The 17,561-nt window shown below is 42.9% G+C and overlaps 3 protein-coding genes across 8 annotated transcripts in view; 2 read left to right on the top strand and 1 right to left on the bottom strand.

Moving 5' to 3' along the window:
• The window catches only part of itga9 (integrin, alpha 9), a 36,474-nt gene extending 32,062 nt beyond the window's left edge, over nucleotides 1-4,412 (top strand). The window contains exons 27-28 of the mRNA XM_088384994.1: nucleotides 1,685-1,804; nucleotides 2,052-4,412. Of these exons, the coding sequence (XP_088241120.1) occupies nucleotides 1,685-1,804; nucleotides 2,052-2,150 (219 nt within the window). The 3' untranslated portion in view covers nucleotides 2,151-4,412. The remainder of the gene's footprint in view (nucleotides 1-1,684; nucleotides 1,805-2,051) is intronic.
• A 317-nt stretch (nucleotides 4,413-4,729) lies between these two features.
• Nucleotides 4,730-17,407, top strand: LOC148393336 (uncharacterized). 2 transcript variants are annotated; one of them, XM_088384763.1, is made up of 8 exons: nucleotides 4,730-4,871; nucleotides 5,372-5,461; nucleotides 5,533-5,716; nucleotides 6,012-9,227; nucleotides 9,398-9,568; nucleotides 9,650-9,822; nucleotides 9,887-10,004; nucleotides 10,086-17,407. In XM_088384763.1, exons 1-8 carry the CDS (start codon nucleotides 4,747-4,749, stop codon nucleotides 10,323-10,325), a joined length of 4,317 nt encoding a protein of 1,438 aa, XP_088240889.1. In that variant the 5' UTR covers nucleotides 4,730-4,746; the 3' UTR covers nucleotides 10,326-17,407. The 2 variants fall into 2 exon arrangements, with proteins under 2 accessions (XP_088240889.1, XP_088240890.1); XM_088384764.1 differs by having other exon boundaries at nucleotides 4,777-4,871; nucleotides 5,232-5,461.
• Nucleotides 10,493-17,468, bottom strand: zc3h6 (zinc finger CCCH-type containing 6). Of its 5 annotated transcripts, XM_088384766.1 has the most exons (13): nucleotides 17,177-17,468; nucleotides 16,966-17,076; nucleotides 15,592-15,817; nucleotides 15,393-15,515; nucleotides 15,083-15,323; nucleotides 14,855-15,003; nucleotides 14,658-14,783; nucleotides 14,111-14,225; nucleotides 13,921-14,030; nucleotides 13,592-13,842; nucleotides 13,118-13,521; nucleotides 12,856-13,044; nucleotides 10,493-12,783 (listed from the first exon to the last, which is right to left on the bottom strand). In XM_088384766.1, exons 2-13 carry the CDS (start codon nucleotides 17,049-17,051, stop codon nucleotides 11,345-11,347), a joined length of 3,459 nt encoding a protein of 1,152 aa, XP_088240892.1. In that variant the 5' UTR covers nucleotides 17,052-17,076; nucleotides 17,177-17,468; the 3' UTR covers nucleotides 10,493-11,344. The 5 variants fall into 5 exon arrangements, with proteins under 5 accessions (XP_088240892.1, XP_088240891.1, XP_088240893.1 ...); XM_088384765.1 differs by having other exon boundaries at nucleotides 16,966-17,468; XM_088384767.1 differs by having other exon boundaries at nucleotides 12,856-13,041; nucleotides 16,966-17,468.
• Nucleotides 17,469-17,561: the final 93 nt, after the last annotated feature.

The raw sequence follows: 17,561 nt of genomic DNA, 5'->3' as shown, positions 1-17,561 counted from the left end.
TGTGTTGATCCCTCTGTGGAACAGCTGGAGCTTTTCGGTATGTGGTGGCACTTCTGCTGGGAGCAAGGACAAGCGCTGCTCCTCGCTGATTGAATGGCTCAGAAGATCAGTCAAGATGATTGAATTGAGCACCCGCGATGCTTTAGGTAGCATCTCTCAAATAATTACGTTAGTGACCAAACCGCAGGCTTCCTGACCCTGAGCTCCAGGCATGCTCACCCCACCACCATTAAGTAGTAAACACGCACACACTTCAAAGTCTGATTTGTAGTCCCAGGTTGCACTTGCGGCCGGCCAGCAAGCTGGGTTTCTCATCACTTATTTTATGTCAACACATCAACATAAATCCATGATGTATGAACTTTACATTGAACTTCGCATTCCAACAATGACCAGAGGGGGATATTCATCTGTCCATGCAGTTGTTGAATTCCAACACGACAACTCGGGCGAAGGTGTTAATGCGAGAAACGATTCAGCAGAGATTATCTTCATTTGTGCTCTCTCGTCATCTCGTGCGACATTTGCCACATTTCGAAGGCCAGATGGCACTTCAGAGCCAGGCAGCTGCATTTACGATGACCTCCTGCCTTTTGTGGAGCGTTCTTGTGGACCTGAACAAATGGACAAAATTTGCATTTGTCTGAGATCATTTTTGTACAAGTAACTCAATAAATGCGTCTCACGGCCCTTCACTAGATTCCTGCACGCCAGCATAAACACAGGCAAGTTCGAGTTGTTTCAGTGGAATGCTATTTTTCACTCAAGTTAATGCAGTGGGAATACATGAAAGCAGTCAAAGTAATAATGTTGGAAATGAATGAATATCAAATTAAATTACTCGCAAAGCAAAGATTATCATATAATTGTGATGGAAACAGAAAGAAATCATGAGAAAATTAAGCAAAAATCAAAGCACTGGTAATAATAATATTGAAATGCTAATACAGGATTTTGCGGTGAACTGCTGTATTTTGCATTCATTTAAAAAAACTGGACTTGCTGACAATGATGGATGAGCCAAGAGGTCAATGTACTGGGAAGCAGGCTAAACCTATGAGCTGTGAAGGAAAAATACTTCTGATATATGGAGACTCTAAATTTTAAAAGGGAGTGGATGATTTAAAGGACCTATCCGACCTAATAGGATGAATGCATGCAATGCATTGCCCTTCACCTGTGTGATCATTGTAATAGAATATTAATAATATTAAGTTATATTTTAGGGAAACGGTCACCAAAAAAAAAAAAAACACCATTGATCAGAAAAGATATTTAATAACGCAGCCTTTCTGAAAAAAAAACAAAAAAAAACATGACATGGATTAGAAATATTGTCCCTTCCCAGGACCCAAAGTAATGAAAATACACCATGTATCGATATTCTGCACAAATATGTACAAAGTGCATTATAAACTCTTTGAATGCTCATGCATCAATTGCAATTAAATACTTTTTTTTTTTTTTTATGGGAGTGGACAGAGCAAAGTTTCTGTGGATACTGGTTCATGCAAGTGAAGATTTAATCATTCATTTAGTAGTTTGTGTTTACCTCGACATAAAAACAATATTCTGTGAGTGTTGAAGACACTAAATTGTCTGGCTCTCAATAGGTTCTCTTTTTCATGGCTGGCATTGAAAGAGTTAACACACCTGACAAAAAGTGTATACACGTGTGTTACAGCTGATCTTCGAGGCACTGCACAGTCAGGAGCCCAGAGGCTATGTAGTGGGCTGGATCATCGCCATCAGTCTGCTGGTGGGGATCCTCATCTTTCTGCTCCTAGCTGTGCTGCTATGGAAGGTAAAACTACTCAAGATTGTATGTTTTCACATTTTTTTACAAACGCAAAATATTCTTCAAAAAAGGCCCCCGCAACCCCTCGTCTAACTCCGCCAGTGTTACAAACCAACAAAAGTTCTTTTCTATTTCCTACAATGTATTGCACTTGCAATGTCCGTTAAAGTGTATTTGTCAAATAGATTTGGTAAGTACTGTAAATGTAATAATAGAGGAGCAGTCCAAGGTAAACATTTGTTGTCTTTGACAGATGGGCTTCTTCCGTCGGCGGTATCGCGAGATCATTGAGGCCGAGCGGAACAGGAAGGACAGCGATGATAGCTGGGACTGGATGGAAAAGAACCATTGATACTCGTGCTGGCGATGGTGGTGGGGGTCCCCTTGGCGCCAAAGACATTTCCGGATTGTGTCAGGATGAAGCCAGCGGCACGGGGCTCCTTTCCAGCCTGCCGCCGCAATGGCACCGGGCCCATCAAGCCTTCCATATGTGGAAGAAGAATATTCTCCATATTTTCTGGAGACTTGATATGTTTTCGAGGGTGGGAGTCCAGGAACTTGCGAGGTGACAGCGTGGCCTGACAGAGGATGAAGAATTATGATAACTTACAGTTGGCGGCGTGGCGCTGCCAGTTGAAAGTCCTAATGTGGATACTGGTGGACAACAAAAACCTCAGGGCTGTGTTACATAGCAACTTTATTTTTGTACACTTTAAGCCATATTGTGCAAAAGGTGGTCTTGGAGAAGAGGTGTGGCCATTGTGTCTGTAGTATGTTTTCCTAAAAGCACTGATACGTCTGGATGCCTCAGCTACGGAGTATATCCTGCCCAGAACAAATTGGACATGTTCCTTATTGAAAGTGGAAGATTGTGTTCTCTCTTTGATTATCATTTCAAGTTTTTGGTGTCTTTGAGACACAAACACACGCGCGCGCACACCGTTTAAAACACTGTAGCCTCTGTGGCTTTCGGCAGAATTGGCCCTCAAGTGACTGAGGTCATTAGAAATATGAACACTTTAAGGGTCGGCCTTTTCCATCTTTTACACCAGCAGTTGCCAACATTTATTGAGCCAAGGCACACATTTTACATTCATCTCGGATGGCACTAACAATGATAACCAAGTACCCCGCCTTTATTTTTTGTATTAAGGATTTGTTTTTAACGTGCAATGTGTTAATTAGTCCCTGACCACAAAGTTAGTAAATAAATTTGCTGTAAATAAAAATTCCTATTTTGAATAACCCACTTTTGATTCACAGTGTTATACTGACAGGTTTTATCTAATGTTATGATTGGATTATTTTGATTGGACATGAGAATGAAAACCTCCGAACAGCTGTCAGTGTGATATTGTGCAAACTTAAACCACAATAACAAACATAGTTCATTTTTCAAAGACAACATTTTTTAGATCGATGAGATTGCGCTGATGTGCCTAATGTTGTATCCAGCCCATCTTAACGGATCATGTTCGAAATTCTCAAGGAAATGTTTGACTAAATGTCATGAGATAAGATGTTATGATTTATGTGCAAGCCAACGACAGCTGCGAGTATTAAGTTTGACCGTGATGTAAAAGTATACGACTATATAGTGTAGTTATAGTATCATATGGAGTCTGGAGTAAGAAACCTGAGCTACATGGCCCTCCACAGCCAGATGTATGTGTGGGATTGGACCCCCTCATGGGCCTGTAGTGTGACTCATGCCCTAAAAATAGGCAACAATATATTACACTACATAATTTCACATAAATGAACTTTTTAGAGATCATTGTAAGATAAAATGAACCTAAAAACATAATTGCCTAAATCCAACTGCCCCAGTTTTTCCTTTTCAATTTCATGACCTGGATGACTGAGAATCTAAGCAGATGTAAAGAAACATCTTTTTTTTTTTTTTAGCACGTACGTTGGTATTTTTCCTTGGGCAAGTATTCTATTAGGCTAATAAAATGTTAGCGAACTGAAAATGGTGCTTAACTGCCCCCAGCCACGTCATTGAGACTTATGTGAAATACAGTGAAAGGAAATGTACATAAAATGTCCCCCAAAATGTAACATTTTTAGGTATTTTCAAGTTCTCCATTGCAAACCTAAAAGTTTAAATGCAATTTTTTCCCACGTATTTTTAGCTCACTTTTTAATAGACACTCATATCCAGTGTGTTTGGATGAAATTAAATGTGCAATGACAAAGATCAATGTATATATTGAGGTGTACTTCAGACTTTCTCCAAGTCTGCAGCATTGAGGGGCTCACTATGTTTTTTTTTTTTTTTTTTTTATTACTTCCTGTTGTGTTCTGTTGATTGACTTTTTATGTTACCAAAGAATTTCACTGGCATGATAGCATTTACTGTGTACACCGTCACATCTTCAGTCAGCTTCATTGATCATTCAAATTTTAATGCAGATACAAGCAACACTTGACGTTTCCTTGGGGGTCAATTTGAACTGTGATGGAAATAGTTTTGATGGTTTTAGTTGTTCCCAATATACTACTGTCACCCCATTATCATTTCCATTATAGAGTGTTGGATGTTTTTAAAAATTGTATTGAGGTTGTATATTTATCAAATGATAAATAATTTTTGAGTGGAAAAATCAAATGCTGTTTTCTTTCATTATTATTTTTAATATTATTCATTTGATTGATAGTGTCTGGCGCCCTCTACTGGTTGTTGTGCCCCATACGAACAGGCAACACAACCTCATTGCGTTCATTGATAAAAAAATATATATATATATATAACACTACAGATGCAATATAAATATATCTTCAAGTCCAAGAAGCATCTAGAATAACATTTTTACATTTCAGGTAAGAATGTAAGTAATGTCAAAAATGTCACGCCCATGCCAGAGCACACTCGGCCGTCAATTTCCCTCAGCCGCACCCCTTTGTTATCATCACGTTTGTCACCTGCTCCCGCTTATTACCTGATGTATTTAAACCCTACCTGTGCGTTCCTGCTTTTTGGTGTCTACTGTTGTGTTCCGTCCATGTCTGTGCCCAGTGTTCCTGTTCCTGTCGTCTGGTTTCCCCCCCGTCTGTCTGGAGGCTCAAGGTCAGAATTTTGACCTTGTGCACTTCTTTTGGTCTGTCTGTCTATTTGTTGGCTGTGAGTCTTCGGTTCCCCACCTACCTCCCTTCCAACTCCCTTTCCCTTCAATAAATCCTGGTTCAAGCTGCATTTGGTCGCCCTGGATCAACTCATTCCTGACATATTCACTCAAATTTGCTACATCTGCTCTTTGAAAAATCAAAAGTTCTTTTTTGCTCAAGATTTTTATATTTTAAGGTGAAGATAATATTACAGCATGACTTTTTGTCACGTGACACCCGTTGCTGGGGAACCAATGTCATCAAGCACTTGTTGCGGACTGTACTGAATTATTAACAAACTGCTTAGAACATCTTTGTTTAGACCTGCAAGAAGCTCTGTGTAAACTAAGCTACAAGTATGTCTTCATTCCTGGACCACGGCCTGATAAGAACAACCGCGGCAGACCAGGTGGTTGCTCCGTTTGCATGTCACTTGTGTCACCTTGTGCTGCTGTGTGACAGCCTAGAGGAGCCCGAACACTTCAGTCAGTTGGAAGAAGCAGCTCGGACTGTAGCTAAAGCTACTAGCAATATGGCTGCAGTGGCTTCCAGGTGTGTATTGATCACAGATAGGCCGATAATACACTCTTATCTCCAAATTAACACCATTTCTCCATTTCCAGACATAGCACTGACACGGACGATGATGTGCTCCGTAAAGAAATGGTCTCCCTACTGGAGCCCATCACTTTGTCAGGCCAACATGTGCTCCTAGCGGCCCAGAAGCTCAGCATCCATCCCAATTTGACTGCGCACAAAGAGGAACTCATCACTGCTGCACAAGCCGTTTTCCTAGGAGTAGTCAAAGTAAGGTTGGAAAAAGTGGACGGTATACTCATCATCTGAAGGGCTTCAATTTTGTTATACTGTAAACTCCAATATGGGTGAACAAAACCAGATGTTTTGGTGCAGATGTTGTATCTCATGAGTTTCTGCAGCCATACTCAAGTCTAGCAAAAATAGATTATAGGAGAGGTTGTAATATTAATATGACCTATTAGCACAATCTCCATAAATGTGAATATAACCTAAACAAAGTGATGAATTATCGTGGCCCTAGAAAGTAGCTGCTCATGCTAACTTTTTGTTTTACTTCCCTCAGGTTCTCCTAGTGCATGATGACTCTGTGGTGAGAGAAATCCTTGCAGCTGCCGCTCAAGTGTCCCAGGATCTCTCTGAGCTCGCCTCCTGTTCAGACCTCCAGTCCCTGGTCCAAGTCTTTCAGTCGTTCTCTGATGCCTTGCTCCTCCTCAGCCGCCTGACCGTGGAGAGAGCAGATTCCTTAAAGGACCCCCGGCAGGCCCAAAAACTTGGATACTCCTTGGAGACCCTAAGGAGGTGCATCCCCATGATGCACACCGCTAGCTGCACGACTATCAAGCACCCAATGAGCAAGGAAGCCCAAGCTGCAAAGAGCTACATACTTGACACGGTGAGGAGCACAGTAGACGACATTGTGAGTACCCTAAAAAGCCAACGTCAAAGAGGACCTTTTGGAGATTGTGGGGTTTATACCGAGAAGAGGAAATATTTGTCACAGCTACTGGAAGGTTGGTCTAACTCGTCGTTGTTACCAGGTCGTGACTTGGATATTCTGGTTCGAGATCTTGTCTTTCACTGCATGACTGTGGCCAACTCTTCTCAAACAGAATTCCAGCAACAAGTAGTGCTCCACAGTCGACATGTTCTCCACTTGTGGTCTGACATAAAACTGATCTTAAAGTCCCCGGAGAATCACGAGGGGCATTTTCAAAACATCTGCGCTTCGTTAGAGGAGCTCCTAGAAGATCTCGATAGAGCAATGATGGCAGCCATTCTTCATCGACTGTTAGACACCTTTTTGGTTGCAGCATCTGCGTTTGAAGAACTTTCACAGTCGGTGAGTCAAACTCTGATTGCAGATTCCTCCATAGAAACCGACGTGAGCTTTCTTCAGTCCTCAGTGGAAGAGTTCATCTCCTCCTTGGATAGACTCATCCAAGTTGCCAGCTTTTTTTCTGCCGCAGCCAAAGATGCAAAGAGCTTAGAGAATGTGGAGAACTCCCGAATGTGTCTTACCAGACTCCAAGCTCAGATTGCTCCTCTGTCTCTGGAACTGGTTGACAACTCTATGCAGACGCTTCGAAAGCTTCAAGAAATGTTTCCCATATGGGAAGAAGTGATGAAAGATCTCCAGGATGCTCTCAGTGATGTGATGGATGTCAAGGAGTTTACGAGTCTTGCCATTAACGAAATAACAAATGACCGCGGTGGTTGTGACGCCGCATACAGACAGCAAAGCTACGAACTCTTTAGTCAACATGCGACCGACCTAAGACGTCACATGCAGCTGGTGACGTACTCAGTCAGGATGTACTTGGACCAGAGCGAGGACCCCATCTACAGAAACGGTCTCCTGGTACTGCTGAAACAAGCTCAGCTTTGTCAAAGCAAAATGAACCAATCGGTCACTGACATGCTTTTAGGTCGCCGTTTGAATGTGGAGCACTATTCGACCTTTTCTGACAATGCGTCTGCTGTTATTCATCACTTTAAAGTCCTCAGAGAGGGACTGGATGGTCACCATCATCCACATCTACTCAGTCCTCTGCGGGAGGGCGCCCGTCAGTCAGATCTTTCCGAAGACGAGTCTTGTGATCTGAATGAGGATCGTGGGCTGAGAAGTTTGGATTCCTCCATCCTGGATGTGATTGAAACGGAAACAGAGAATGAGGAGGAGTCCGATGGAGAATATGATCATGAGTTAGACATAGATGATTCCTTAGAGGAACCCAAAATGATCCAGATGACTTTCGACTTTGAACTTTTACCCCTCATACAAGAACTCATGATTGTGACCAAAGAAAAAGATGTTGCAGTCCTCAGCCGAGTGTGCACTGGTGTTCTTGAGCTCTCAAACTGCTATTCCCAAGCAACGAGAGAAGCTTTAGCCATCGTAGATGACGCCAGCTGTAAGAATTTGGAACGCTTTCGAGCTGAACTGGTGTCACTGACACCCTTGCTGGTCCAGACGGCTCAAGAGACGGCAATGAGTTCGTCGCTAGGCACAGAAAACATCTGCAGACTCTGTACTCGGTTTTCTGACCTCATTGCCAACATTCGAAAAGTTCTGCTGCCAGGAAGCCAACCTTGGTATCACGTCATTTACACCGAGCTGAGGCGAGCTCAAGTAACTAAGACAACGGATGTGAAACAGCAGCTCAGTGAAGTGATGAACCGGTGCGCTGACACCGTGCAGGCGCTCACGTCTTCACATGTGACCCCTCAAAGCGAAAACCAGGAGACCATGACTCTTTTGCACAACAAACTGCACAAAGCCCAAAACAACACAAGACATCTGATGGAGTTTACAACCTCATCTGATGGTCAGCTGGATCAGCTCGAGGGTCTGTGCATCCACTGGGGTCTCTCCATTTGCATTTTGTTCAATTCTCTGGATAGGATTTTGGGAACGTCTGGCGCTATGACCCAACACTCTCCTCAAAAGCAACTTCTCATCTTATCGGAAGGCTCGCTGAGAATCCAGGAAGCTGCAAGGCTCACCAGTCTAACTTGTAAAAGTGATTTTAAATCAAAAGAGTTGACAGCTTACCGGAGTGAGTTGAAGACGCTGACTGAGCGCTACCTTCAAGCAACGGAGGACCTCGCTGTACCGCCAAGTGTCATGCAGCTTGCAAAGCCAGAGCTTCTTCGGAGGAACCTCATTATTAAGATGAAAGAGCTCGTTGGGCTTTTGAGTAAAGCAAATAAATATTATGACACTCCACTCCACAATGTTGTCAGCATTGCTCATTTGGCAGCAAAGCAAACTGAGAAGAACAAATCAGATGACGCACACCAAAGACTTAAACATTCCATTAGTTTACTCCTTGAGAATGTAAAAGATGCCACCAAAAAAGTGGAAGAGAGCTTCGTCTACATGCGGGATACATGTGAACGTGCCAACCTGCGTTCCATTAACACACATTTGTCATTAGTGATGTCTGACATCATCAGCATGGTGCGTCTCATGTCACAAACAAGCTCAGTCAATGACATATTCAACCTGGAGGTGAAGATTCAGTGCTGGTCAGCAGAAGCTCACTATCTGGTAGAGGAGATCAGTAAGCAAGATGGAATCAACCAAGAAGTAAAGGACAATATCAGAGCAGGCCTTCAGGGCATAACATCAGATGATTGCATCCAGAATGTTCCTATGACATGTGATGGAAAGAGATATAAAGAAACAAAAAAAGCTTCTTGGCATATATGTGAAGATGCTGTAAAATCAAAAGTGTCAGCTTGGAAGAAAGATGGACTCACAAATACAGTAAAGGATGTAAGTATTTAAATAATAATTTGTGGAATAGCTCCATATTGGTCTGTTGGGTAACCAAATAGAGTGCATGTTCCATACATATTTATATGTATTTGTATATTGCTCTATGCCATTTTCCACCCCATGTCTGGCATTTTGTTCAAGATTCATGCCTTCATATTTCTCTGCAGGTTACGTCTGGCTCCAAAGATGCATCCTCTCTGACCTCCACCTCCTTTTTGCTGAAACAAGAAAGTGCCAGTTGGGATCCAAAAGACAACAAGATAGTCCAGGAGACCAGGAAGATGGCAGACACACTGTACCACATGACCCAATACCTGAGGAATAGAGGCCCAATACTGGTAAGCACCACTAGAGGGCACCCTTATGGATTTTGTTTTTAACTATAACTGTAACAGCTTTGGGCTTTGTTTTAATCTTAGAACAAAGAAGCGTTTGTGTGTGCAGCCAAAGATGTGATGACAAGTGGCCAATCGGTGACCAAGTTTATTCAAGTCATAGCTAACCACTGCCTGGATGCACAGTGTGCCCTGGAACTTTCCCTCATAGTGGAGCAGATTCTCACCATCACCAACCAGCTTAGCATCCTTTCCAGGTATTCAAACAGAAAAAAAAAGTGAGACCAAAACAATGCAATGAGATCTTCTTTTGTACTGCAGTGTCAATTCTGTAACACCCGCATGTAAATCATCTGATGAGATCCTGGTGAAGAACACACAGAACCTCCTCCACATAGTCCTTAAAGGGGTTCATGCAGCAGAGACCTCCTGCATCACAGTAAACAGGACAGACCGGCATTTACATATTATAAAACAACATTAAAGATCCTTTAAAGTTGCATTTCTTCTCTTATCTGAGGGTTTAAAGCAGCCGGAGCCCAATTCAGATGGAGCCGAAGCGACTGCCTTGTGTTTCCAATGGAAGAAGAACCTGGAGATCCACCGAGCCCAGCAGACCTCCAACCCCAAAACGGATGAGTTGGGTTTGAGGAGGATTTCATCACAATCCGTCATACCAAGTCTGGCATCTTCAGTACAAGACAGGTCCAACTTGATGCTTCAATGGAGAGGTTACAATAGACCACAATATTTGCTTTAAGGAGATCACCCTTAGCTTTGACAATGTCCGAGAGGGAATGTGTTTTATTTTTTTAACGGTTGTAGTTATCAGTCAAAATAAGCCTTTGTTGACTGAGAAAGACAACGTATTTAATATTGTTTCACATAACGACTCATGTAGCTGCAGTAAAAAAAAGATTCATTCAATGCAATTTTAGGTCAGGTTGTAGTGTAAACATTTAATTCACATTAAGATATGTACAGTGGACTGTATTTAAAAGGTGATTAAATGTACACAGAAAACAAAGCTCACCACAAATAGACATACAAGAAACATGTCTTTAAAAGGCTGCAAAAACAATACAAATAAAAGCTCCAAAATGGCTTAAAATACTCATACAAGCTCATTTTAAGGTAACACGTTTGATATAAAAACTGCTAAAATAAGTGTTAAATTGTTATTTACAAGTGCATCTCAATGAATGTATTACTTCAGTACAATAAAGAACACTTGAATTCATTAAATACAGGAAAATATCTTTAACAACTGATTCCTACCTACTTTCTAAATTAAGACATTTGGATTATATGTAATATTCCAATTTCTTGAGAAGGGGAATTTTAAATTTGCATTAACTTGTATACCACCTTGATTATCAATGTTTTCTGAGTGAACTAGAAAAGGCTTTTCTAATTTGTTGAGATTCACCTATTGAGTTTAATGTTACTTGTCAATAGGAAATATTTGATTAAATGTTTAATGGACTTCACAACTTGAATGCATGTAGACCATATTAACAGAACAATTTCATACACATTTAAATTGAAACACTAAGTATAGTTAAATGTCCACTTCACAATTCAAGTAGAAATATACTGCAGGGAAATGGAAAAGTGTCTTTCTGACAAATCAACAATCGAATAAAAAATAGAGATGTTAACATGCGCACTGCCATACCATCCACTTATGAATATGTATAAAGTGAATGTACAGGAATAAATAGAATTATAGCTCAATATTGATTGGCATGTGTCACCAAGATAGCAATTCAATGCAGTTTACTGGGAGAAAGGAGAAGCTGTGGGGTCAAAAGTCTTGAAGACATCTTTGAGAGTCCTGTCTTCGAGCTCCTCCTCGTCCATCTGCTTGGGTTCCTCTACGAGAACTTCCTTCTGCTCCTTCTGTTCCTCTGCATCCTCTTGTGCCCCTGCAGACCCTGGTCCTGCCAGTTTGGCCTGCCTGGCGTCAGTGTATTGGGGTCGGATCAAGCCTGCCAACGCCTGGACTGGAAGATTATGCACTGCGTGGGGAGTGATGATGGAGTCCTGAGAAGATGGCTGTGGACTGTCGAGTGGAGTATGATCGTTCTTGGAGGTATTGTCCGTGGCTTTCATCTCCTCCAAAGAGACGCGGCCTTGACTTGGGGAGGTGGCTTGTTTTGAAGGAGTGTCTTTCTTCACTGGATGTTTGAGAATGCCTGCTTTTTTCGGAGATTCTACCTGATCCTTCTGAACTGACTCTGTCTGATTTCGGGGGTCGTACAGACTGATTCCTCCTAGGATTGTCGTGGGGCTTTCCAGGATGCCCCCAGATGAAGCCAGCCGTGGCGCGTAGGGTGGCAGCTGTTCGGAAAGGGTGGGGCTAGCACTGGTCTTTTGTAACCTGGCTTCTACAACTCCTCCCGTAGCTTCCTTCTGACCCAGCAGCTTGGAGTCCAAACTTGTTGTACGCCTGATTCTGGGGTCTATATTCTTTTGCTGACGCGGATCTACAGGTCTCTCCGTTGAGGATCCAGATGGCAGACGAGCGAGACGATCCTTTAAACGAGTGGCCGCCAGTCTGGGGTCAGTCAATGGGGGGCTGGAGGCAGGGGGTTGCTCTGGCACACTTGTTCTGTTCATCTGAGCATCAGCGATTAAAGGTGGCAGGGGTAGGTTGATGCTATGCTCCTGTTTGGGTATCAGAGACGGGATCAGGTCTTCAGGAGCCCAGACTACCGTTTGGGCGAAGGCTGGACGTTGAAGCAGAATGTCCACCCGAATATGGCTGAACTGCTTCAGCTGGCAGCGGGGGTCCCGTAGCACCACATCCGGACTGGCCTCCAATGGGATGAGAGCTGCTCTGTCTCGGAGTTCCCTCTCCCCTTCATCATCCTCTTCACCAGCAGGCTTTTTTGGGCCAGTCGGCTGGTTTGGCTGTCGATAGGTGTTCGAATCCATAGGTCTCGGTTTCCGGGGGTCCCTGGACAGTCGTGGATCCAAACTTGCATCAGACTCCTTTTTCACATCGGGAGGTCTCTGCCGAGGGTCTGCCTTTACACGTGGGTCACTTGGTTGAGTTCTGTCCTTGACAAGTCGTGGGTCGCCCAGAGGTGCTGCAGGAGCCTGTGTTGGGGTCTTGGACTGCTGCATCTCACTCTGCCTTTTCAGACATTTGAGGATGGACGCGACACTACTCCCACCCTCTTCGTCGCTGGAATACCAGTTTGTTGTTTCATCTGGAGGAAAAGATCAAACAAGTTAGACTGGGCTTCTGGTGGAACCTGTTTACGATCAGAAGGGACAATCACCTCTGTTTGTATTCTTATCATTTTGGCTCTCTGCTCTCTGTGGCTCGCTCTCATGTGGCTTGGACTCAGTTTGGTTCTGGGTCAGGTGTAAAATGATGGCTTTCTGCACCGCTGGTGGTAACGACTGCAACTGAACATCTGGACCAATTTTCTGCTGCAGGTTCTGGACCTGGTTCATTCCGGGCTCTACTAACATAACAAAAACAAAGATCCATTGTACCTTTGGCAACTCAAAATTCATACCGGTGACTGTGACATAAACCGTGATGGCCCGCTGGCTGGTTTTGGAGCAAGTTGTTGAGGACCTCAAGTGGGTTCTGGCTCAACGATGGAAATGGAAATATATTCTGCAGCATTTGTAGTTCTGGCACTGCAGGGAATGGAGGCCTCTGCATATTCACGTGATGATTTATATTTCCATGAAACCCTGGCGGCTGACCAGGTGGAATTGGCTGCTGCATTGGGTAGCCATGTGGCAGCTGTGGTCCAGGAGGGCTCTGGGCGCTCATGGGTGGTCCTGTTGGGTAACCCACAGAACTTGGCGACCCCAAGGAAGGGACTGTGGTGCCGTCAGAGCCTGAAGACACCAAAGCTCCACTTTGTGTTTCTTCTGATCCGCCACTAATTTGCTCAGTGCCTTCATTAGAATCCTGGTAGTTGGTCTCACTGGTATTGAGAAAAAAAACGATTTAAGGGTTCTTGATAAAACACATAACCTAATTTTGGTTTGACTTACTTTGAGGCAATTTTATGCGCCAGGTCCACTGTCGGATGAACCTTGATTTCGAATAGGGAGGGGATCTTCCCTCCCTGAGCAGACTCATCTGTTGGGCTGCTCTGACCTGGCGTGGGGAGCAAGCCCACCCCTGGAGGCGGCTTGGGAAGCGGGGCGATGCCTTGTTTTCTCAGGTCCTCTAGCTCCAACTCATCCTCACGGGCGTTCTCCTCCTCAGTATTAATGATCTTATCGTGTGTGCAGAAAAGATACTATTAATTGCTTTTGACTATTAGTTGCTTTTGAATTCCTATGAATTGCGCAGTTGTTACACTTTAAACATGTCTCACCTTATCGAGCAACTCTTTCGTCACATCAGTCAGAGAATCATGGGAAAATTTGCAGTTGTCACCTTGATAGCATTTGGCTCCGGTGTGAAAGAACTTGCAAGGATATTCACGTTGGGTCGCAAATTAAGGAGTCTCACTGAATGGTCAGGTTACTTTTACAAGGTCATGTATGATTGTCAATGAAGGATATTGTGCATGTAAATGCAATGGTCTCCCTTGCTGCAGTATCCCTGGAGGTAGAACTTACAAAGTTCCTTCTTCTTATCTGGGATGACCAGCTCATGCTCAAACTTACACTGCTCCCCCTACAGGAAGAGATGAGCACTTGTCTTTTGAGTTGAGTATTTTTAAACAGTATACAGAGAATGCCAGCCAACTGAATCACACTTTGACATCTACAGATTTTTTTGAAGAACTATCATCCACTATTATGTTTTTGTCCTTAGTGTCTAGAAAGTATGTTTAAGTAAGTTGAGGAGATTCACTCAACCATAATTGTACTTTGCTACTATCTTGTGGAATCTATGGACAATTACAAGCATTTTTAGTGGTCACTGCAATCACATGCAGATTTAAATGATTCAAGATGACCTAGAAATAAGGAATGTTGGGAAAAAAGCTCAGAGTTAGTTAAAAAGAAAATGCGATTACTTCTTGCTTCCATAATGCATCTCTATGTAAAATTTTAAGAGAAAAGCTCAAGCAGCAAACAGTAAAACTTTTTCGAAATAGCGTACCTTGATACATCGACCTTCCAGGAAGTACTTGCAAATGTATCTTCCATTGTGTTCCACTGTGTGTTGACTAATAAATTCTTTGCTCATAATCAGTCGCTTCTTCTGAAACCCAGAATTTTTCACTTCCTGTCAAAGAAATAGGAACATGTTAGTGGCCCATAATAATTTGCTGAAAATAAAAGATTTGATGGGCATACAGGAGCGACGTCTTCCATGTCCTGGTCAGCCCCTCTGCCTCGTCCTCCACGTCCCATCCAGGGTTTGCCGCCCTTCATCTTTTTGTTCTTATTGAGCATCCCACGTCCTCTTCCCGGTCCACTTCCTCTGCCTCTTCCTCTCGGCCCAACTGCAGTGAAACAAATCTGTGCTTTTTTTATTGCTATTTAACATGTTTGGGATGAAAGATTAGTTTGGTGCTTTCTCACATTGTCTCATGCCCCTCATGTTCCCCCTCTTCCCCATCATCTGCTCTTTCGCATAGCGGCCTCTTCCTGGCCCGGGTGTTGAATCTTTCGACTGGTGGTACTCTGACTCATCTTCATAATGATCCTCCTCATCTTCATAGTCATCGCTGTAATCACTGTACTTGTCAAAATTGCTGCTTTTGTGAGGCAGCGGCGGCGACTTATGCAAGTTGCCGCGTGAAGCTTTTTGGTCTCGTCCATACTGGAAAATAAACAGACTCATTAACTGCATGAATATACAGTTAATGAGGGGTGGGGTGCATATACTCACCTGAGTATTCTGGATGTCACAATCACGTCCAGATCCATGACTCGGCCTGTTTTTGGGTCTCTCTGGACGGTCATAGTCAGAGTCGTAGCTGTCAGAACTGGAGCTACTTGAAGATGAGTGATGCTGAAGAGACAGACAGACAGAAATAAATTACATAATGGAGTCAATTCAATTTAAATTGTAAGGTCAAGTAGATTACTTTTTGTCTGTCCCGTCTCCTCCTTTTCGACCTTCTCTTCTCTCGTGTCTTTTTGTAGCGTTTCCTTGAGTGCCTGTGAGACTTGTCTTCTTTTTCTTTCGCTTTGTCCCGTTCCTTCTCTTTTGGCTTTTCTTTGTCTTCATTTGCCTCTAGGGCCTCTTTGTTTTCTTCCTCTATCCCGATTCCCTCATCGTCTATTTCTCCATCTTCCAACTCACCATCCTCCCTGAAATGTCATTTAAAAGGTGAGTATTTCGGTCACTAAAGTGTATGAAAAAAGCAAATCCGCGCCCTAAATTATTTGATTCAATCGATCCATTTCAATATCCTTTTAAGCAGTTCTGAGTAACAACGGGATTAAAAAAAAAACATTTATTGGATCGCATGCCTTTTGCTAGACATTTTTTTTCTACTAAGGCTGGGAAAGCCAAAGCTAATAATATATGTGCAAAATCCACTTCCATCAAACTTTTATAGTTTTAACTTTGTTTTCAATCTTCAGTTTTAGGAATGTGGGAGGAAGAAAACCAATGCAAGCACAGGTAGAACATGCAAACTCTACACAGGAACGACAGAGTTGAATTTTGCATACCATGCACGCTGACTGTGCAAAACGCATGCAAAATTCTTCAATGTACCAGGTGTAATTACGTTAACCCTTACAAGAGGGTTGGTCTCTCATTACAAGTTATTGTGCAATCAAATCCAAGATAAATATTGCTGCTTTGATGCCAATATTGTTAGCATATTTAGTGGACAATAGACCCTCCAATACTCAATTTGTTCTTGTGTATTTGCATATTTGCAATTCATATTCCAATCCCATTCTTTTGTAAATTTGGGGGTGGGTTTTTGAATTTTTTTTTTTGAATGAGAAAAAACTGGACCAGTCCACTACTGAAGCGTCAGATGTCAACTTGTACAATTTTATGATGTACATGGACATTAGGGTAGATATAAACTATCGTAAGTGCTCAATCGTCATCATCACCATCATATCAGCCCTGAGTGAACATGTTGCAATACCGCCTAGCGGCCAGCGAGGGAACGAAGGTTACTAAGAATGGGCGTGCCATTACGTCACCCCCTGCAGATGGCAACAACGCAGCAATGGATTAATTCCAACACTACAGTACACATAACTATGTCTCCCATCGCATGGAAATGTACGTGAATGAATCGTTTCGACAGACAGGCAGGAAAACTGCAGGCAATCAATGCACTGAAAAGGCATGCAAGAATTGTAAAAGGGGCACCAGGAAATGTATAAACCCCCAAATGTGTGATGAGAAAAAAAATGAAAATAATGTCGATGCACAGCACTGAAACGCACAGATGATTGTGTTAAGAATTGCATTAAGATTGTTACTCGACCTTTCGTCCCCTGCCAGCTCAGAGTCTGTCATGTTTTTGTCAAAAACAGGGGCTGGGGGACTGGAAACAAGGCTCACAGAGGCCATTGGAAATCAAATCTGCTTCACTTCTCTGTCCAGTACAAGAGTGAATTAACTCAAGCAGTCAATGAGACGTTGTGTTGTGACAGATGCTGGAAGATGTTCAGACTGCAGGAAACAAAAGAACTCACGGTGTTTCATGTCTCGACTGAGACAATGTACAGACACTCTCCTCTTTCATACCAATGACGTTTTAACTCTGTGAGCACAGCTCGATACCCCGCTTTGCTAATGTCCCGTCGGTTGACAGCTGCCATGGTGAAAGAAGAGAGGAGACGGAGGGAGAAACAATCTGTGTTGTAACCATGTTCGTTGATTTCAGCATCTTCACGGGATTTCTCAACAGCGATATCATCTCAAAATGGCTACTCTGCCTCGTCGCGCACATTCCCAAATGCTGTATTCGTCCGCACGTTTCAAACCCATTGCAGATCTAACTAACTGGAGACCAACAATCGCCTTCTGTGATTGGTCATTATTTGTTGACGTCATCAACACGACAATTGTGATTGGTGA

The sequence above is a fragment of the Syngnathus floridae genome, chromosome 9 (assembly GCF_059516105.1).
Source record: "Syngnathus floridae isolate MCC-2025c chromosome 9, RoL_Sflo_1.0, whole genome shotgun sequence".
Lineage (NCBI taxonomy): Eukaryota > Metazoa > Chordata > Actinopteri > Syngnathiformes > Syngnathidae > Syngnathus > Syngnathus floridae.
This window is presented reverse-complemented; position numbering and strand designations above follow the sequence as displayed.

Excerpts from the sequence above, each read along its gene's own strand:
- LOC148393336 (XM_088384763.1), top strand. The coding sequence starts at position 4,747 with ATGTATTTAAACCCTACCTGTGCGTTCCTGCTTTTTGGTGTCTACTGT. Across the intron at positions 4,872-5,371 it reads CGTCTGTCTGGAGGCTCAAG|CCTAGAGGAGCCCGAACACT; the intron begins GTCAGAATTTTG and ends GCTGTGTGACAG. Across the intron at positions 5,462-5,532 it reads ATGGCTGCAGTGGCTTCCAG|ACATAGCACTGACACGGACG; the intron begins GTGTGTATTGAT and ends CTCCATTTCCAG.
- zc3h6 (XM_088384765.1), bottom strand. The coding sequence starts at position 17,051 with ATGGCCTCTGTGAGCCTTGTTTCCAGTCCCCCAGCCCCTGTTTTTGAC. Across the intron at positions 15,516-15,591 it reads GGAGACGGGACAGACAAAAA|CATCACTCATCTTCAAGTAG; the intron begins GTAATCTACTTG and ends CTGTCTCTTCAG. Across the intron at positions 14,784-14,854 it reads ACATGGAAGACGTCGCTCCT|GAAGTGAAAAATTCTGGGTT; the intron begins GTATGCCCATCA and ends TTTCTTTGACAG.